General features: G+C 38.5%; 1 protein-coding gene across 3 annotated transcripts; it reads left to right on the forward strand.

Moving 5' to 3' along the window:
* Nucleotides 1–296: 296 nt before the first annotated feature.
* parvb (parvin, beta) lies at nt 297–17050 on the forward strand. 3 transcript variants are annotated; one of them, XM_068723596.1, is made up of 13 exons: nt 297–671; nt 7990–8079; nt 8587–8657; nt 8793–8895; nt 10618–10758; nt 11371–11486; nt 11881–11939; nt 12051–12070; nt 12641–12702; nt 12821–12889; nt 13128–13229; nt 13312–13384; nt 15084–17050. In XM_068723596.1, exons 1-13 carry the CDS (start codon nt 563–565, stop codon nt 15158–15160), a joined length of 1092 nt encoding a protein of 363 aa, XP_068579697.1. In that variant the 5' UTR covers nt 297–562; the 3' UTR covers nt 15161–17050. The 3 variants fall into 3 exon arrangements, with proteins under 3 accessions (XP_068579697.1, XP_068579699.1, XP_068579698.1); XM_068723598.1 differs by lacking the exon at nt 297–671 and adding an exon at nt 3644–3710; XM_068723597.1 differs by lacking the exon at nt 297–671 and adding an exon at nt 5424–5601.
* The last annotated feature ends 474 nt before the right edge of the window (nt 17051–17524 follow it).

Raw genomic sequence — 17524 nt, forward strand, 5'->3', positions numbered from 1 at the left:
TTTTCTTTCGTAAATGTTTGAATGCAGGACTTTTACTTGTAATTGAGTATTTTTATAGTGTAGTACTGCTATGTTTACATGATCGCAATACTTCCTCTTAGAGAATCTGAGCTCTTACAAGCTTTTGGAGGATTTTCAACTGCATTTCATGGTCTTCATTGATTGAAACGCTCTGAATGTTAAGATTGAACTCCACTATTTATTTATGTATTGTCATATTTTACATTAAATAGATCATAATGCTTTTTTTTTTTAAGCCCAGACTTTGTAGACTGTTCCTCATCCTGCCGTTAAGAGGCGCTGTGGATGACCCGTCGGTAAACATTGAAGCAGATGAAGCTGTGGACACATGTGATTCATTCGTCTTGTGTTGATGCACGGACAGGCGCCGCTTCCTCCAGTCTGCTGTCTGCCGGTGAATCTGGTGGCTTTTGGATCGCGCACCGGTGCCTCGAACGCATCACAGGGAGGACTGACAATTACTAACAGACATAAAAGAGAGAGAGAGAGAGAGAGAGAGAGAGCGAGAGAGAGAGAGCACCCAAACGCATCACACTGAAAGATGTCTGCGAACACTAGTGCGACCACGCAGTCCGCGAAAATGAAAAAGGACGAATCTTTCCTCGGGAAATTAGGAGGAACCCTGGTGCGGAGGAAAAAGTCTAAAGAAGGTAAGTCATTTTTTATATGATATTCTAATATGAAAGGCCTCTTTTTGTTTCCCTTGTTGGGGTTTCTGTCCATGGTGCTGCAATCACATGACGCGCTATTAGAATATTCTCCTCTGGGACATCACCGGCACTTTAATCTACTGCACGCACGATTTACAACACAAGGACACATTTAGCCTTCTGCGGTTCTCTGCTGTGGTTATCTTGGTCGATGTTTCATTTACATCCTCTCGATGAGTGTCCTATAATTTAATAAGAGGTTCAGTCATTAACACATTTTTGGTTTTATAGTTCAAGTGAACACAGGAGAGGCGAGACAAAGTCCTCTTAGCAACTCCGCAGTCATTTAACATGAGGCAATGCATATAAATAGATCATATAGGCACTTGTGAGGGGAATGCAAGGTTATGAAGATAAAGGTGTGAGAGGAAGACTGCTCTCACTGTGTTTTATAAACACTCTCAAACTTATTGTCCTACTTTTACCAGGTGTTGGCCAAACTATTTTCTGCCCTCCTAAAGGCCAGACACTGTGGTAAAACAGACAGCTGCAAGGTTTAACGCCTCAGTGTGTCTGTCTGTGTTTGTCTGTGTGTGTGTGTGTGTGTGTGTGTGTGTGTGTGTGTTTGTGTGTTTGTGTCTGTCTGTCTTCACTGTGTGTGTGTGTGTGTGCTCACAGCCATGTGTTTGTAATCTCCATTAAAGGAGGTCCACCAGCAGGAGGACGTAGACATACAGTATTAATTGTTTAGGGGCCTTAGGAGCCTCATTAGATTCCATACATCTCATCTAAAAAACAAAAAACAAAAACAAGAGGTTTCCACTCGTTTGAAAGTGTAGATTTAACAGTTTGAATTCTCTTAAATCAAACTGTACAAATAGTTTGGCCTCTGAAGTTTGGCAGGATGATCGTTTTTGCAGTCAAACATTGTCAAAACAAGAATATGTGAGGATGAATAGATACAGGACATGTATCAAATCTGAAACATTCTGATTGACGTCAGTCCATTTGTTAAGAAAGAATGCCAAAAACTCTGGTTCCAGCTTCTTTGAATGTGGATTTGTCGCTTTATGTTTTCATATAATTGTAAATTAAACATTTTTGCATTTTAGACCCGTGGTCGGGCATTAAAAAAGCAGTTTGGCACCTTCGTCTCTGGGCCACATACCCTTTCTGTTTCTAGACTATATTCAGCCCTAACATATATATATATATATATATATATATATATATATATATATATATATATATATATATATATATATATATATATATATATATATGTAATAATACTGTCATGCCAGAGTGGAATATGGTGTGTTTTCTAACCTTAAAGCAGCTTCAGGAGTTCAACAGAGAAAAGCGCAGACGGCTCGGCTCAGTGAGTTAATCAGATGATAACTGGGGGTTGTTGTATCCCTGGTTTAATGAGGAAATGACAATAATTGTCTTCCTGCTGAAGCCTGTGCTTACAGCTTCACTGAAACCAGTTGTATAGATTTGCTCTTGGTTAAGATAACTTGGTACAATTAACATAGACCAGCATTCCTAAGAATGATTTGAGTATAATGATAATCCAAATAATCGTTAGTTACAGCCCAAATTCAACATTCATATATTGGTCTTGAAATTGTATATATTCATATGTCAGTATTAATATAGGAATGACTTGTTAAAGCTAGGCTAGCAGTTTCTATCTGCATCTAGTCTTTGAGCTAAGATAGGCTAACCTCATCATGGACCTTTAACGCACAGATATTAAACCTTCTCATCTGGCTCTGGGGAGCACAATTTCCCCAAAATTATATATATATATATATATATATATATATATATATATATATATATATATATATAAATATAATATAAAGAATCCTCCACATATCTTTATTTTTTGCCCAAATGTGGGTGTTTATTTATGTTGTGTAAGGAGTCACAGGTTTGTCAGGACACCTCTCATAGTAACTCTGGGGCGGACTTTAGTGTCGGGTTAGGAGATGTAAAAGTGGAGAAAGGGAAACTTGTGATCGGAGAAGCCTTAAGCATTTTCCCTTTGTGCTAATATGTAATGAATGATACAACAACAACCTATAACTGTTCCTTTTATTTTTCAACCTCCTGCTTATCTTCAAAAAACCCCTCGGTGGTCCCCAGCCCTTCGTTTTGCCAACATAAGTCAGTGCTGAAGGTGATACAGTCTGCAGTGAGGACAGAGGGAAAGCACATAGCCTCTGTTGTGTTGGAGTGCAGCTTGTGAGGATGCAGTGCCCCTGTGTGGTCAAAGTGGATTAAAGCCCAGCTGTCAAACAAGTTATTTTAAAGGTGTAGTTGATCTCGGTGATGTTGGAATTAGAAATCAGTCTAACGGGAGAAAAGCATGCGAGGTTTAGTCTTTGGTAATGGAGCACAGCTTGTGGCCTCAAATGCTGCTGCTGCTGTTGTCGTGGTTTCTGTTAATTTTGGGTGTGGTGCTTTATATTCGTCAAGAGGAACACCCAAGAGAGACCAGTCGCCACTGGAAAAGTTGCTTCACGTTTGGTGAATAATTATTATTAGTGTAATGGGAGTGTGCCTTCAAGAAAGGGACTCATTTCTGTTACCGTGTTTACACTTCTTAGCAACCACATGTGCACGGTTTAGTTCAGCACTGACTTCAACCCTCCTCTTCTTGTTGTATGTGATGGGATGGAAAGTGTTGCTTCAGGCTATACAATACGACATAAAGGAACTTTTTTTCTTTTCTTTTTTTTTTTACGCAGCCCAGATGTCTGCATGTTCATGTCTCTTTGTCTATCCTGATAAACTGAAAGGAAGTCTGCATTTCTCTGACAAGGCTCAACTCCCTTTGTCAGCAACAGGCAGCGCTGCAACTGTGATAGTTTAGTGAAGACAAAAAAAACAACGACATGTTTTTACTTTATAAGGACGGGGATGATGAACGTCAGGTCACATCCTCGCTGTATTATCTCAGGGTGAAGAGTATTTACTCTGTGACAATACAAAGTAGAACTAAGATATACAGGATGGATGCTGATAATAGTAAGTCATCTGTTTATTGTTTTACTCAATTCATATACTCATTTTATTGTTGCTACTTTTACATAACTATCAAAAAGAGATGAAGGATTGAGTACATCATGCATTTATTAATGTAATAAACATCCAAAAATGGTACAAATTAAACCAACATTATTATAAATATATTAGAATATATGTTTTTACTGTTGTTTATACTGTTGGGAAGAATTTAGCATCTTCAGGCAAATACATTACAAATAATGAAAACATCCAAATTGAAGGTAAATTTCATCATTATGTTAGCAGCCATTTTACAGGAGATTCACTGATATTTAAAATTTAGAAGAGTAAAGTTATTACAAAAAACGAAAGAAGTTATTTGCTGTTTCAAGCTGTTATTCAACTAAAATGTCAAATAAAATAATTATACAATATTAGAGCTGATATAGTGATTGCTGATATTAGCTTATGGCCTACTGCCGTATATCGGCCGATATCGTAACAAGGAAGTTCGGTACAGAAATGCTACATTTGACATTCATTTTACAGTTTCTTCATCAGAGAACCCTGACATGTTTATTTTTCAACCCTGAAGTCCCACTCAGTAAGTATTTTGGTCACAATTCTTAAAACCTAAATTTAATGTTAAAAACTAAACTAACTAAAGCCTCAAACATCAATATCTGTATCTAATAATACAACATTTGACAAAAGAATAGCAGAAAACCAGTAGAAATACAATAAGGAGAAAAGTACATAACAAATACTAATAAGTAAATATCAGGCAGAAATAGTGAATATGTCTGTTGAAGGCGACCTGTGGAACAAACTGAGTGACTCTGTCATCTCCTGTCTGCTGTTACTCACGGGTGCCTGTGTTGGTGTAAATAACCGGGGCTATATTTAAGGTCCGGCCTGTCTTCTCCATACTGCTGCCTTATTTATATCTCCCCCCTGTGCCACGGTGAACCCCCCCTTCCCTCCCTCGGGAGCAGTGGAACCAAACAGACGAGGTCGATTTCAATCTGCTTTACGCTGTTGTTTATGATGCATTCTGATTACGCTGACAACATTTTTTTATCTCTGAAGCAAAAACACATCTGACAAGATGCTGTCGCTGTTCTCTTGCGTCCTTTCCCATAACGGTTTGTAAAAACCACTGGCATTAATTTGTGCAATGAAGCCGGCATTAGACAAATGTGCTTGACTGTAGCCTTTGATTTGTATTGAATTAGAGTAATTCTGTTAACAGGAATACAGCCGCTGCCTGATTGATTATCCGCTGCAGCAAAACATATCAAAGGCTCCATACACGTGCTCAGAAACATCCTCGGAAACAACCCCACTCTCTTGTGTTGCTGTTAAATTACTAGACTACAATTTAAACAGTCAGTTAGAACAACAACAACCTGAACAGGTGTTCTTTTTACACCACGCCGCATGCATTTATATTGAGATTGAAATGAAAGGATACCTGTCACAGGTCAGTGAAGTTTGTCCTGTGTCCCCTGCTAAACAGCCCAGAGGTGACCGGTGTTGAGTTGATTTTGTGCGTTTATGTCCAGCGTGGACCTTCCTGTCCCACACACACACACACACACACACACACACACACACACACACACACACACACACACACACACACACACAGAGTCTCCTGTAACTGGACCGCAGACGTGGGGTGGAGGGTTGTGACAGAAATAAACACGTGATGACGCCCATGCCACTGCTCAGTCCCACCGACTACGATTCACACACACACACACACACACACACACACACACAAACGCACACACGTATATACATACACTCCGGCATATTCGACCAAAGCTCGCTGCCATCGTAGGAAACCCGGCGGCTTATAGTGTGGACATGGCGGGGCTGCTGTGTGGGACCAAGAGGAAGAAACAAGGTAAATTTGGTTTTGATTTTGGGCTTTTGAGGATCTTGGAAGTGGAAATGGGGAAGCAGGACCTGATGTTACCTTAGTGCAACTGCAGGTTAACGTCCAGCAATGTGTTGTTTCCATTGTTGTGAGAGATAATCAAGTTGTAAGTAGTCACCACTTAAAATTACAGAATCGGCTGTGTGTGTCTGTGTGAGGGTTGCTGTTATATTTCTGGACCAGCGGGTGAAAGTATTTTTACATCCATAAATCACTCTGCAGAAAAATCTGTCGTAGTAAATTAATTATGTTGTGTGATTTGACCATTTTCACCCTCGTTTTACTTGACTGTGTGAAGCGCCGGCAGCAGTAATGCATTCGGATGGACTCGGAGGGAAAAAGCAGCACAATTATGATGAAATGCAGTCAGTTTGCTCTGTAATTACAAAGCAAATTGCTGATCTGTAGAGAGATAGTTGATATTCTGCCCTTTGTGAAAAGGCTGAATCTGATAGGAAATCTGTGGGGGCCCCTCCTTCCGGGGTAATTATGTCTCTGTACATGCTTTGAAGTTCAGATTTTATCCAGATTGTGTCATAAACACACAGCTCCAGACTTTCTGTTATTATATTATCAATTAGAAACATCTATTTTACATACTTTTAATTTGAGAAAGAGCTCAAAGTGCAGCCATTGGTTCTCCTCGCAGGTTTTTATAAATAGCAAAATCAATGAAATGACAGATTTGAGGCCATTGATTGTAGTTCAGCCTGTTGCAGGTCGTACAAATTGAAATGCGGGGTAATAAAAGCAGTGTGTCCATTAGGGGAAGAAAGGTTTTGAATCCCTGCAGTGTCTCTCCAGTCAGAAGTAAAAGCATCTCAGTGGAAATTGATGTTATGCCTGACTCAAAGTGTGCTAAAGTGTTAGTTACTTTATGTGTTTGGTCACCTTAAATCCACTTAAACTTTCCCAATTTTATGCTAAATTCTCATTCTAATCATATCTTGCGTATGTTGTATGTTTACACCAGGAAAATAGAGCCAAGATTCATGCTTAGATTCCTTTCTTTTTGAATCGATAGACAACGCTGCTCTTTAATGTAATCTGTGATGGAAAAGAATGAGTGGGGGGGGACATGTCGGAAGTGACAGACGTGTGACGGCTCACGCTGCAGCTCACAGCTTGACAGTGCACTTCTTGCAGAATTCCCTATCGGCACAATATGGTACATTACGAGGAGTGAACGGGTGGAATATAAATTATAATATGCATTTACTTTATAATGAAGGATTGGGAGTTTAATTATTCTATCTGCCAACTGTCTTACCCGGGTTGGAGTACGAAGTATGAGTTAGTCATGCATACAATGAAAGACATAGTGCTTTACATAAAAGCAAATACTCATGACTTATATGTGTGTTAAAGAGGCACTTATTATAATAAAACAAGGATTGATACAGTGAAACAGAATATGTACTTTTTAAACATTTTCATGAGAAGTCAGTGTTAAAAATATGTCTTAAAAGAGAACCACTCCGACTTAGTGTTGCACATATATAACATTGTCTGACTCATGATGGACATTTAAAAAAAAAAAAAAGGAAACATGAATGCAGCAGAACCAGAAATATCATCTTTTTTTATTTCCACGCATTCTTCATCCTTTCATACATGCTGCCTACATTACCCACAATGCAAGTCGACCCCTAGCAGTTTGATTGGTAATTCATGTGTGTTATGCTATAGCGCCTAATGTAAATCTAATCTAAAGCTGCTATAGCCTCAAGCAGAGATGAGGAGCGGGCTAAAGAGGTCTGATAAGCTCACTTCTTTCTAACTTCTTCTTGAGGACATTTATCAGACTTCACAGAGCTCCCTCTGGAGCCCAAAAACACTTTATGCAACAGCAACAGCAACACATGAACGTGGAAAATCGGTGGAGTTCCCCTCTAAGCGTCTGCTTAAAGTGTCTACAGATGTAGAGAAACCTTTATAAATGCCATTTTGTTCACACTGAATAGAGAAACGTGGTGGTGGAGTGACTGATGAAGTGTCTGCAGAGGAGAAGCAGGTGCCACAAATTGTCATCAAATCGATACCACGCTCTCTCCACAAGGGGAATTTGTGGTGATTGTGCAGTAATACTGTCACCAGTGACTGTGACAAACTTTCTCTTTGTCGTCTTCTGCTTTTATCTCTGTCCCACAGTCTCTGCCTGCCTATCTTTCTTGCTGTACTCAGAGGATGCAAATACAATAAATGCTCTTTTCAGACACAATTTGTTTCCTTCCAGTTACTTATAAGCAGAACTAACAATCAAGTCTTTTTTTTTCCTGTTGATTTGTTTGATTGAATTTGTCTTGCCTGGTCTTCTTCATGCTTTTTTGTGTGTGTGTATTGTTGTCTTACCAGTGAGTGATCTCCATGAGGAGGGGAAGAATGCCATCAACGCTCCCATGCTCCCCACAGGGACAGACATCCATCCAGAGGACACGCTGCTGGGTACAAACACACACACACACACACACACACACACACACACACACACACACACACACACACACACACATCATGCACATGTGAAGAACATCATATTTAGAATTTTATCTTTTATGCTTAAAATGTGTAAAATGTGTTACTTTTTACAGTGTTGTTGATACTGCAGTTGCATTTCATATCACTGTCAGAGGTCACTGAGGATAATATGAATATGTTGACACATGTTGACTAATGGAGACTATGACAGTGGAGGAGCAGGAAATGAAAGTGGTTGCAAGGGGAGACGCCTTTGTACTCACTATGAGAGTCACTGTTGACATGGCGATAAGAACATTGTGTGTGTGTGTGTGTGTGTGTGTGTGTGTTTGTGTTTGTGGCTGTAGTTCTGTATTTATGCGAGACAAAAAAATGTGTCTGCATCCAAAGTGGGAGGTAAGTGTTTAGGAAATGAAAGGGGATTTTTGAGTGTCACCAGAAACTAAATTGAGCGTCTTAATTTCTCTTCACCAGAGGAAAACGCTGAGAGGATCATGTTGGACCCAACGTCGCGGGAAAATCTTAAATTTAAAGATCTGCTGAAGGTAGTCTAGGATCAGATGTAGTGCTGAAGCATCTCACCTCTTCAGCACAATCAGAGCAGTACAATATATGAAGAAACAGTACAGAGAAGACGTTTGGCTGTAGTTTTTTTTTATTTTGTTGTGATTTGTGTCCAGGTCCTGATTGACTGGATCAACAGTGAGTTGGAGGAAGATAGGATCATAGTCAAAGACCTGGAGGAGGACTGTTATGATGGACAGGTGCTCCAGAAGTTATTTGGTGAGAAATTGGCTTCTTTGGCAACACAACTCTCACAGCGTAATTATCCACATTGCTTCTTGTGGCCTTCAGCTTGCAACTACCAATATGAAAAGCAGCAGTATTAGTTGTAGTAGAGAGTATATAATTCCTGCACTCTGTCAGCACTAAGTTTAGTGAATATTAAATGTGAAACGACTAAATTTATATTAGAGCAACATACTGCACCATCCAACTGGAAAAAAAGAGTCAATTAACAGCAATTTATAAATTTTTATTCACAGCTTGTGGCTTTGATATAAAGATATCTTTGTTTCATATTATGAGTTTAATGTTTGACAAAGGTCAATGACCAAAACTTACCATTTTCAGTACACTCAGTGCTGACAGTGAGCAGATATTCAATACTTTATTTTGCATGATTTTATTAATTTATGTTTCTGTGTATCAGCTGTGCAGTTGGCAATACTAATACTAATACAAAATGCACTCACAACCTTTCTTTTTTTTTCGCAGCACATTACCCACCTCATTTAATAACATGCTGATATTGGCACGCTCCAGTTTCCTCTGTGATAAATGTGTATTCAGTGTCTTTGGTCTGTTGGGGGCTTCCCCCTTGTGTCTGTCATTTGTTACAGCAGGCTGACAACATTTTTAGATTCCACCTACAAGCAGACACTGAATGTTAACAACTACTAAACATTAAGTCCTCCCCACCTCGCCAAATTCAAACTAAACATTAAAACGAAAAGCCCTCCAAGCAAATTAATATAATGTGATGTCATTGCAACAGCAACAGTAATAAACACATTATCTTTGTGATACAATTTGCAGTTATTGATATTGTTTATAGTGGTTATATGTCACACCACCTCATTATTGCAGCCTGGCAAAATGTCTCATCCGCTGTGTGAAAATAAAACATCAAGAACTAGCATGTTCAATTACAAAAGCCAGGTAGTACAACACAGGACTGACATTTAGTTGCAGAAGTGTTAGAACAACAACTAAAACACAGCAGGAAACATGTTGTTCAGTGATGTGTGATTTGCCTTATTTCTGTTAAAGCCATTTTTAGTTTTTAGTATCACGGTTGAACCTTCTGTTCTCTCAGTCTTTTATTGCATCAGTGCCTGTTTTAGATTTCCTTTCTTTATCAGTGTATTTATATCTATCTATCTATCTATCTATCTATCTATCTATATATATATATATATATATATATATATATATATATATATATATATATATATATATATATATATATATATATCTATATATATATATATATATATATAGATATATATTTGAACATGCACGCTTGAGATAAGCTTCCTAAATCCTCCGTCTTACTGTTGCTTAGAGTAGAGAATCTTTGTTGTCTGCAGCCGCCGCATTTGTACATTTTCAAGATCATCGTGTCCTTGTTTTCAAACGAACTAAATCCAAACTAAACTAATACAGGCATGAATTAGTTTGTATTTTTGGTTTGAAGCACATCTGTAACCTTTCTTTTATGTAAATGAAAGCCTCTTTTCACCTGGATTTCTTTCCTTTTTTAATCTGTTTACGAGTTCCTCTCATTTTTATTCAAACATTGCATGCTTGCTAAAGTTTACCTGTTCAGCACAACACAATACTACCGCTGGATGGAAACAATTCTTCATGATTTTCATCTGTGTATGGAAAGTCTTTCCCTGTGTGTTTGAGCTGATATCTCATCTCCCCTGTTGTTGACAGAAAAGTTGTCCGGCAGGAAGCTGAACGTGGCCGAGGTGACCCAGTCCGAGATCGGCCAAAAGCAGAAGCTTCAGACGGTTTTGGAGGCCGTCAACGAACTGCTGCGGCCTCACGGCTGGACTATTGAGTGGAGTGTGGACTGTGAGTTTTACATCGTCTTCAGCGCTTCGCTGCTTGAACTGGTACTCCAGCGATTACGTTTTTCACTTCCATAACATTTGGGGAACTCACAAGAGACAGATTAAAAAAGAATGGTTAAAATTGAAGCCACAGATATATCTTGATATGGGTCACGCTTAAAAAAATGCTGCCTACTTTTCCCATAATGCAACTCAATTGCATCTTTCTAAATTCACGCATCTGTCAAACTCTACACATCTATTTTGTAATGCAGGGTTTCAGTTGAAATGCCAAGATAACCCCGATGACATCTCTATGAAATCATTGGGGTTATTTTGGCACACATTGGAGAGCTCCACAGCCACAGTTTTACAGGTTTTATCCTTCTGACAAGCAAACTGAACTTCATGTGCAACATTGGCGAAATGCCTCTTTAACACATAATCTTTTACTTGCATAACAAATGGAAAGTATTTAATCTAGTACTGAGTTTTGAGGAGCTTGCAGCTTTTTCATTTTTAGTTTTGTCTCAAAATCACGGACCTTTTAATCTTAAGAAAATTGCTTGCATCGTTTTGTTAGCTTGCAGTGAGCAAACAGCTGACTGTCCTCTCTCATGATTTACTCTCACAGCGATCCATTCAAAGAACCTGGTGGCTATTGTCTATCTGCTGGTGGCTCTCGCGATGCACTTCCAGGTGCCCATCAGGCTGCCGGAGCATGTCTCTGTGAAGGTGGTGGTCGTCAAGGTAAAGTGGCTCCTCAGCCTTATCATTATGTGCAGTGATGCAGGGATAGATACGGAGGTGTAGTTATTTTTATTAATTTATTTTAACTTTCATTTAACCCTCACTGAGATTGAGAATGTCTGGCAGTGAGAAATGTGACAAACAACACAAGACAGACGACGCAAAATATACCTCAAAATCTAAATTTAACATAAATGTGTTGATAAAATCACAAATAACATTTCTAATAAAATAATGTCATCTTAGAAACTACCTAAATGTAACCTTAAAAAACCCAAGAACATGTTTCACTCATCTATCAGTATTTGTCTTTGTCTTGTCCGTACGTGTCATTTTAATAAGATGCATCAGTTGTAGTTATTCTCTCACAAGCATTTTGATTTTGTTTGAGCAGAAACGAGAGGGAATCCTGCAGACTGCTCTTGTGACCAAGGAGCTGACGAGCACCACAGAGTAAGAGTCTCCACAACCGTCCTCCTTTTATATTCATGCTCTAATGTAAAGTATTAATAATGTTCATTGTAGTATTATTGAATAGTTTTCTCAAATTTTTTTGTTTTTCAGAATGATGATGGGAAGGTTTGGTGAGTCCCAGTCACATTTTATCTAACAGTATTATGGATTATATTATGTCTTTATTAATCTGCTTTAAAGAATAGTTCAGCATTTTGGGAACTGGGTTGTTCGCTTCCTTGCTGAACATCAGATGAGTAGATCAGTCACTCTAATATCTGTTTGTTAAATATGATGTTACAGCTAGTCTAGCTCCGTCTAAAGGTCACAACATATGTCTTCTCACACCTCTGAAGCTCACTAATAAACATGTTGAATCTTTTTTGTTTAATTCATAGAAAAACTAAAGTGTAAAAGCAACAATCGGGGGACTATTTCTTGGCCGGGTGCAGTGACTTCCTGTCTACTGCCTCGCAACCCCAGCTGAATAACATCTGTAAAATGACAACTTGCCAGGCTAGCTGTTCCCCCCTGTTCCCACTCATTATGCTAAGCTAAGCGAACCATCTGCTAGCTGTAGACGTATATTTACAGGATAGATATGAGAGGGTTATTGATCTTCTTATCTCAACATTTTCCAAATTGTCAAACTGTTCCTTTAAGTGTTCCTTACTTTTGATTTTCTTTTCTTTTTTACAAAGAGAGGGACGCGTTTGACACTTTGTTGGATCACGCACCAGACAAGCTCAACGTGGTGAAAACGGTATTCAAGACCTTTCATTTGCGTGATAATATAACAATAATATACATAATAGATAGCATAATGATAATAATATGATTATGCTGTAAAACAATTAATAGTTAACTGATCCTGTTACCAGTCTCTCATCACCTTCGTGAACAAACACCTGAACAAGCTGAACCTGGAAGTTACTGAGCTGGAATCTCAGGTAAGAGATTTGATCGTTTATCCAGTCAGTTATTAAAATGATCATAAGTTTGCGTTATGCAACATATTTCCATCCTCTCATCATCCCTCTATTTGCATGCACAATTTTATTTTTCAAATACATATAATCCAATCCGATTTGCTTATGCGTTTTAATATTGTACGTGCTGTGAATTGTTATGCAGTCTGCATGTACGTATATACTGCATATGTATATATTTACGTCTGTGTGTGTCCAGTTTGCTGATGGCGTGTACCTGATATTGCTGATGGGGCTGCTAGAGGACTACTTTGTCCCTCTGTACAACTTCTTCCTCACCCCTGAGAACTTCGAACAGAAGGTGATCACGCCCTCAAATAGTGACATTTGTCGGTTAAATGGGAAGATTTTTAGCAACTGATCAGTACATTGTGTCCCCTCAGGTCCACAATGTGGCGTTTGCCTTTGAGCTGATGCAGGATGGAGGCCTGAAGAAACCCAAAGCCAGACCAGAAGGTATTTTATAGACATTGGGGGCCATTTGAAAAGGGTGTTTAATGGTTGGTGTCTTACAGTAGCAGTAATATTAACGGTTGTCCAGTAGATGGAGACTTTGTCTCACCCTTAAACTTTAATACTGGATGGATGGTGCTGAGCTTGTTCTGCCCTGAGCTACACGTTTGAATGAACCGTCCTGTTCTTTTTAAAGAGAGCTTATACTTAAAGAATCAAACTATGACTTACTGGCTTCACGTAGTTATTACGTTGACTATTAGTTAATAAGTAAGTATTTCCCCTGTTTTTCACAGACACATTTCATTAACCCATTTTGCTCTACAAACCCCCTGTAGAGTTAGAAACGCTATTACAGGAATAGCTTTCAGATATCTAATACAGTTGACTGATAGCGTACTTTAACTGTAATCAGCATTTGACTCCACTGAAGCCTTCAAATTGATATCACGTACTCTTACTCATTTTAATCCACAGAATGTGATATTGAAAGAATAATGCGTTCGTTGTTTTGCTGTGTGACTTTAAATTAAACTGTTTACAGTCAGTACAGTCATGTCAGCTCAATATATTTAAGAACACGTGTTTAATTATAAAGTACACTTCTCTTGAATGTAATTATATAATTCTCAGAGCTACTTTAAATATTCACGTTTTGCTCCACATTCCCGTCCCATATTTGTCCATATTTCATGTCCCACATTCCAGTTTTCATCCACTTACTTATGTTCTACTAAGTAATGCTCTGTACATATTGATGCTATTGCGCTCTTATTTTCTTTGGCATTAATTGCTCTTTAAATGTTGATTTTATTTTCATCTGTTGTATTATAAGTGCACTATGCACAGTCCTTGAAGATATATTATACTGCTCAGTTGTGAATTTGATTATAACTATTTGAATCTATCTAACTTTCAAAATGTGTAAATATTGTTTTCCTCCACACTGTATTAATGCAAATGCTTTTCCCTTATTCAAACATTTTTTGGACGAAGCCAAAAAGGAAATATTTCTTCCCAGCAAAAAAATATTTTCTTTGCAGTAATTGGACATTATAACTATCATTTTCATACTAATATTATCTTCCAACTGCGCTGCTCCGACAGTTATGTGTTCTGATTAGTATTCAGTTTGCTGAGGTTTGTGCACATCTGCAGGTTCATTATAAACTCAATTTATGATATCAACAGTGTCACCCGAGCTAACAGGGATATGCAGACGATAAGGAGCTAAAGGCGTCCTAGTTTAAATGGTCATGCAATATGACACCGCTGTAACAAAATGATGTCTGGCTTGAATCACTTAACAAAGACCTCGTTGTGATGATAAAGTACAACAAACAAATAGGCACTGATGTAGTACATCATGTTACTGATGAAGAGAACAGAAAGTGTTTTTGTGCTCTCCTGGTAAGAAGTAGTACATCAAATGATCTATGATGAGCTATTTTAAGCTCCAATTCGTTTTCAAAATGTCAAATAACCTTTTAAGGAAAGTAGTCCAACAGCAATCACAGAACAAGCTCGTTCGCATTGTGAACATGCTTTTATGGTGGCACAGCTCATTTATTTTGTGCTTCAGTGTCCAAGGATCCAATTTTTTATCGTATAAGATTAGTTTTTGTGCATGTCAAAGGTCTAATTCTTTCTTCCTGCAGCACTGCACACTACAGATCTCTGCTGTGTCCATTTTGTTTTCCAGATGTCGTCAACCTGAACCTAAAATCCACCCTCAGAGTCCTCTACAACCTGTTCACCAACTACAAAAACTCTGAGTGAACTTTTCCAGTTCCACCCCCTGATATTACTTTTTAATGCTACCCTGTTCCTGTGCTGATATTATGTGTGACAGTCTGGACACTGGAGGAGACCAACTGGGACTGAAAGTCATCATTATGTGGGACTTATAAAGATCCATAGGGAGTAGCCTGAAAAAGGCTCTGAATGTTAGTATTTTATCTTCTCCAAATGTCAGCATTTATTTATTCCTTCCTTGAATGTTAAATTCAACCCAGGAAACTGCGACCTTTAGCCTGCATTTGAATACTCAGCCGTCACAGGAATAATGAATGAGGGCAGGATGTTAAAACTGGAAAACATTTCTCTGTTAACTCCAGAATATTTAAGAAAGTTGAAAATTATGTTACATATTATATAGTATCAAAAATGTATTTGTGTAACTATTAAGAGAATAGTTTTGGGAATGACACATATTTGCTTTCTTGCCAAGAGTTTGATGAGAAGATTGACACCAAGCTCATGTTTGTATGCTAAATATTACACTAACTTTAGAGCCAGCAGCCGGTTAGCTTAGCTTAGCATAAAGGCCGGAAATGGGGAAACTGCTCGTCTGATCCTGATGAAAGATAACACAATCTGCGTAAAGCTCATGCAACACATTATATCTATAAACTTCTACATTGCTTTGTTTAATCCGTTTAAAAAGAAAAGTGTAAAAACGGCAATAACTGTGCACCAGATAAAAAGGTGCACAGTTTTTAGGAAATCAGTGCCATTAAACCTATAGATCATGGGAGTCATTTGTAATGTTTAGGTTTATAACTGAAATGGTCTATATCTATTTAAAAATGCAAATGTTTTGCTGTAGCTCAATAAGCACATCTAATTGCACCATACTTGTCCAATAGAATCAAGAGCTGAGATGGCAGTTACTGCTAGCCTGCTAAGCATCGTTAGCAAGAGTTCATCTTGCTCCAGGACTGGAATTAGCTAATTTACTTATGATTAAAAAATATGTTAATTGAAATAGATTTTTCTTTATTTGCAAATAACATCCAGGGTGAAAACAATGAGTAAATTTAGTTTTAGCTTTAGCTAAAGCTAGCTGTGACTATCTCACTAGCTAGCCTTGAGATGGTTTTTATTTATTTATTTTCTGTTAGCTGTGAGATGATATCACTCTCTATCTTTAGCTGTGTAGTTGGCAAACATGTTAAAAACTGATCCTAACCCGTGACCAAATATAATATATAATATATGGATTCATAATATTAATTAAATAATGCATTTTTCCTTCATTTCCCCCTGCTTCCATCTTAATGCTAAGCTAACTTAGCTTAGCAGCTGGCTGTAGCTTCATATTTGTGGACTCATTTTTGGGTGTTATCGATCTTCTCCCGCAGACTAACTCTTGACAAGAAAGCAAATGCACATTTTCCCCCAAACTATTCCTTTAAGAAACTTGAAAATGCTATGTATTCTATAATATCTGAAAATGCTTTATATATTCTTACTACATACTTGACAGCTGAAGGAACTGTGAATGGTCCTTGTTTACTCTGAACTATGCAGACCACATCACAAGCCATATTTAAAAGCCAATGCTGTTGCCTTAAGTGCAGCGGGCTCTCTGCGTCCTGGGAGAGCCCCAGTCAGAGTATCTTCGTATTCACCGGCCTTTCAGACGAGTCTCCGAGGAGGCCTGGACCACACGGTGCCCTCCTGATGCAGAGCATTTGCCCGCCGTGCCACCTGGAGACCTGCTAAGATGTACAGTGCACGACTTGTGCATTTTAGAGCCGAGTCTGAATTATTAAGAAAGTGGATGAGTCAATCTAAACCGTGCTTGCGCTGGATGTCTCGCCCCTGTGTGTGCTTTTTTATTTTTATCTTGCCTATCAAGAAATAAACGCCTGAAATCAAACAGAATGAGAATTTCATTATGTCTCTTACTTGTGAGATGGGTTAGATTTGCTTCAGCTTTTGAGCGAGATTGGCTTTGGAACAGCCAATTCCTGCAATTTGGGTTTCGCTAAAGGAATTATGGGGTTTATTTTAGACCTTTATTTTCTTGTCTCATTCCTTTGTTGCTATGGTAACCTTCCACATCCCCCAAATTGCCCCTTCGTCTGGCTGATGGGTGGTCCTTCTTCTATTCTTCATCTAGGCCGGTGCGCATGCAGAGCTTTTTGTTGTGTTGTCTCTATCTCTTTCTTTCTTTTTGTTGTTGTTCTTTGCTGGAGACCAGACGACAGTGAATTGATCCGGTCACAGATGGAGATGTGTGAGTCGAGCCTGAGTGGTTCAGGCCTCTGAGTGTCACGTTTCTCCCGGCCCTCCTGAAGTGTGGTTTTCCAAACAATTCATTTGCGCCCAAGAGCCTTTCTTGTTTTCTTTTTCTCT

The sequence above is a fragment of the Cebidichthys violaceus genome, unplaced genomic scaffold, assembly GCF_023349555.1.
Source record: "Cebidichthys violaceus isolate CVI_PGR_0920_01 unplaced genomic scaffold, fCebVio1.0.p SCAF_3, whole genome shotgun sequence".
NCBI lineage: Eukaryota > Metazoa > Chordata > Actinopteri > Perciformes > Stichaeidae > Cebidichthys > Cebidichthys violaceus.

What these genes read in the sequence shown, in the direction of transcription:
- parvb (XM_068723596.1), top strand. Translation starts at nt 563, where the DNA reads ATGTCTGCGAACACTAGTGCGACCACGCAGTCCGCGAAAATGAAAAAG. An exon ending in TGAAGGTGGTGGTCGTCAAG is followed by an intron (nt 11,487 to 11,880) that starts GTAAAGTGGCTC and finishes TTGTTTGAGCAG; the next exon opens with AAACGAGAGGGAATCCTGCA. An exon ending in TTACTGAGCTGGAATCTCAG is followed by an intron (nt 12,890 to 13,127) that starts GTAAGAGATTTG and finishes GTGTGTGTCCAG; the next exon opens with TTTGCTGATGGCGTGTACCT.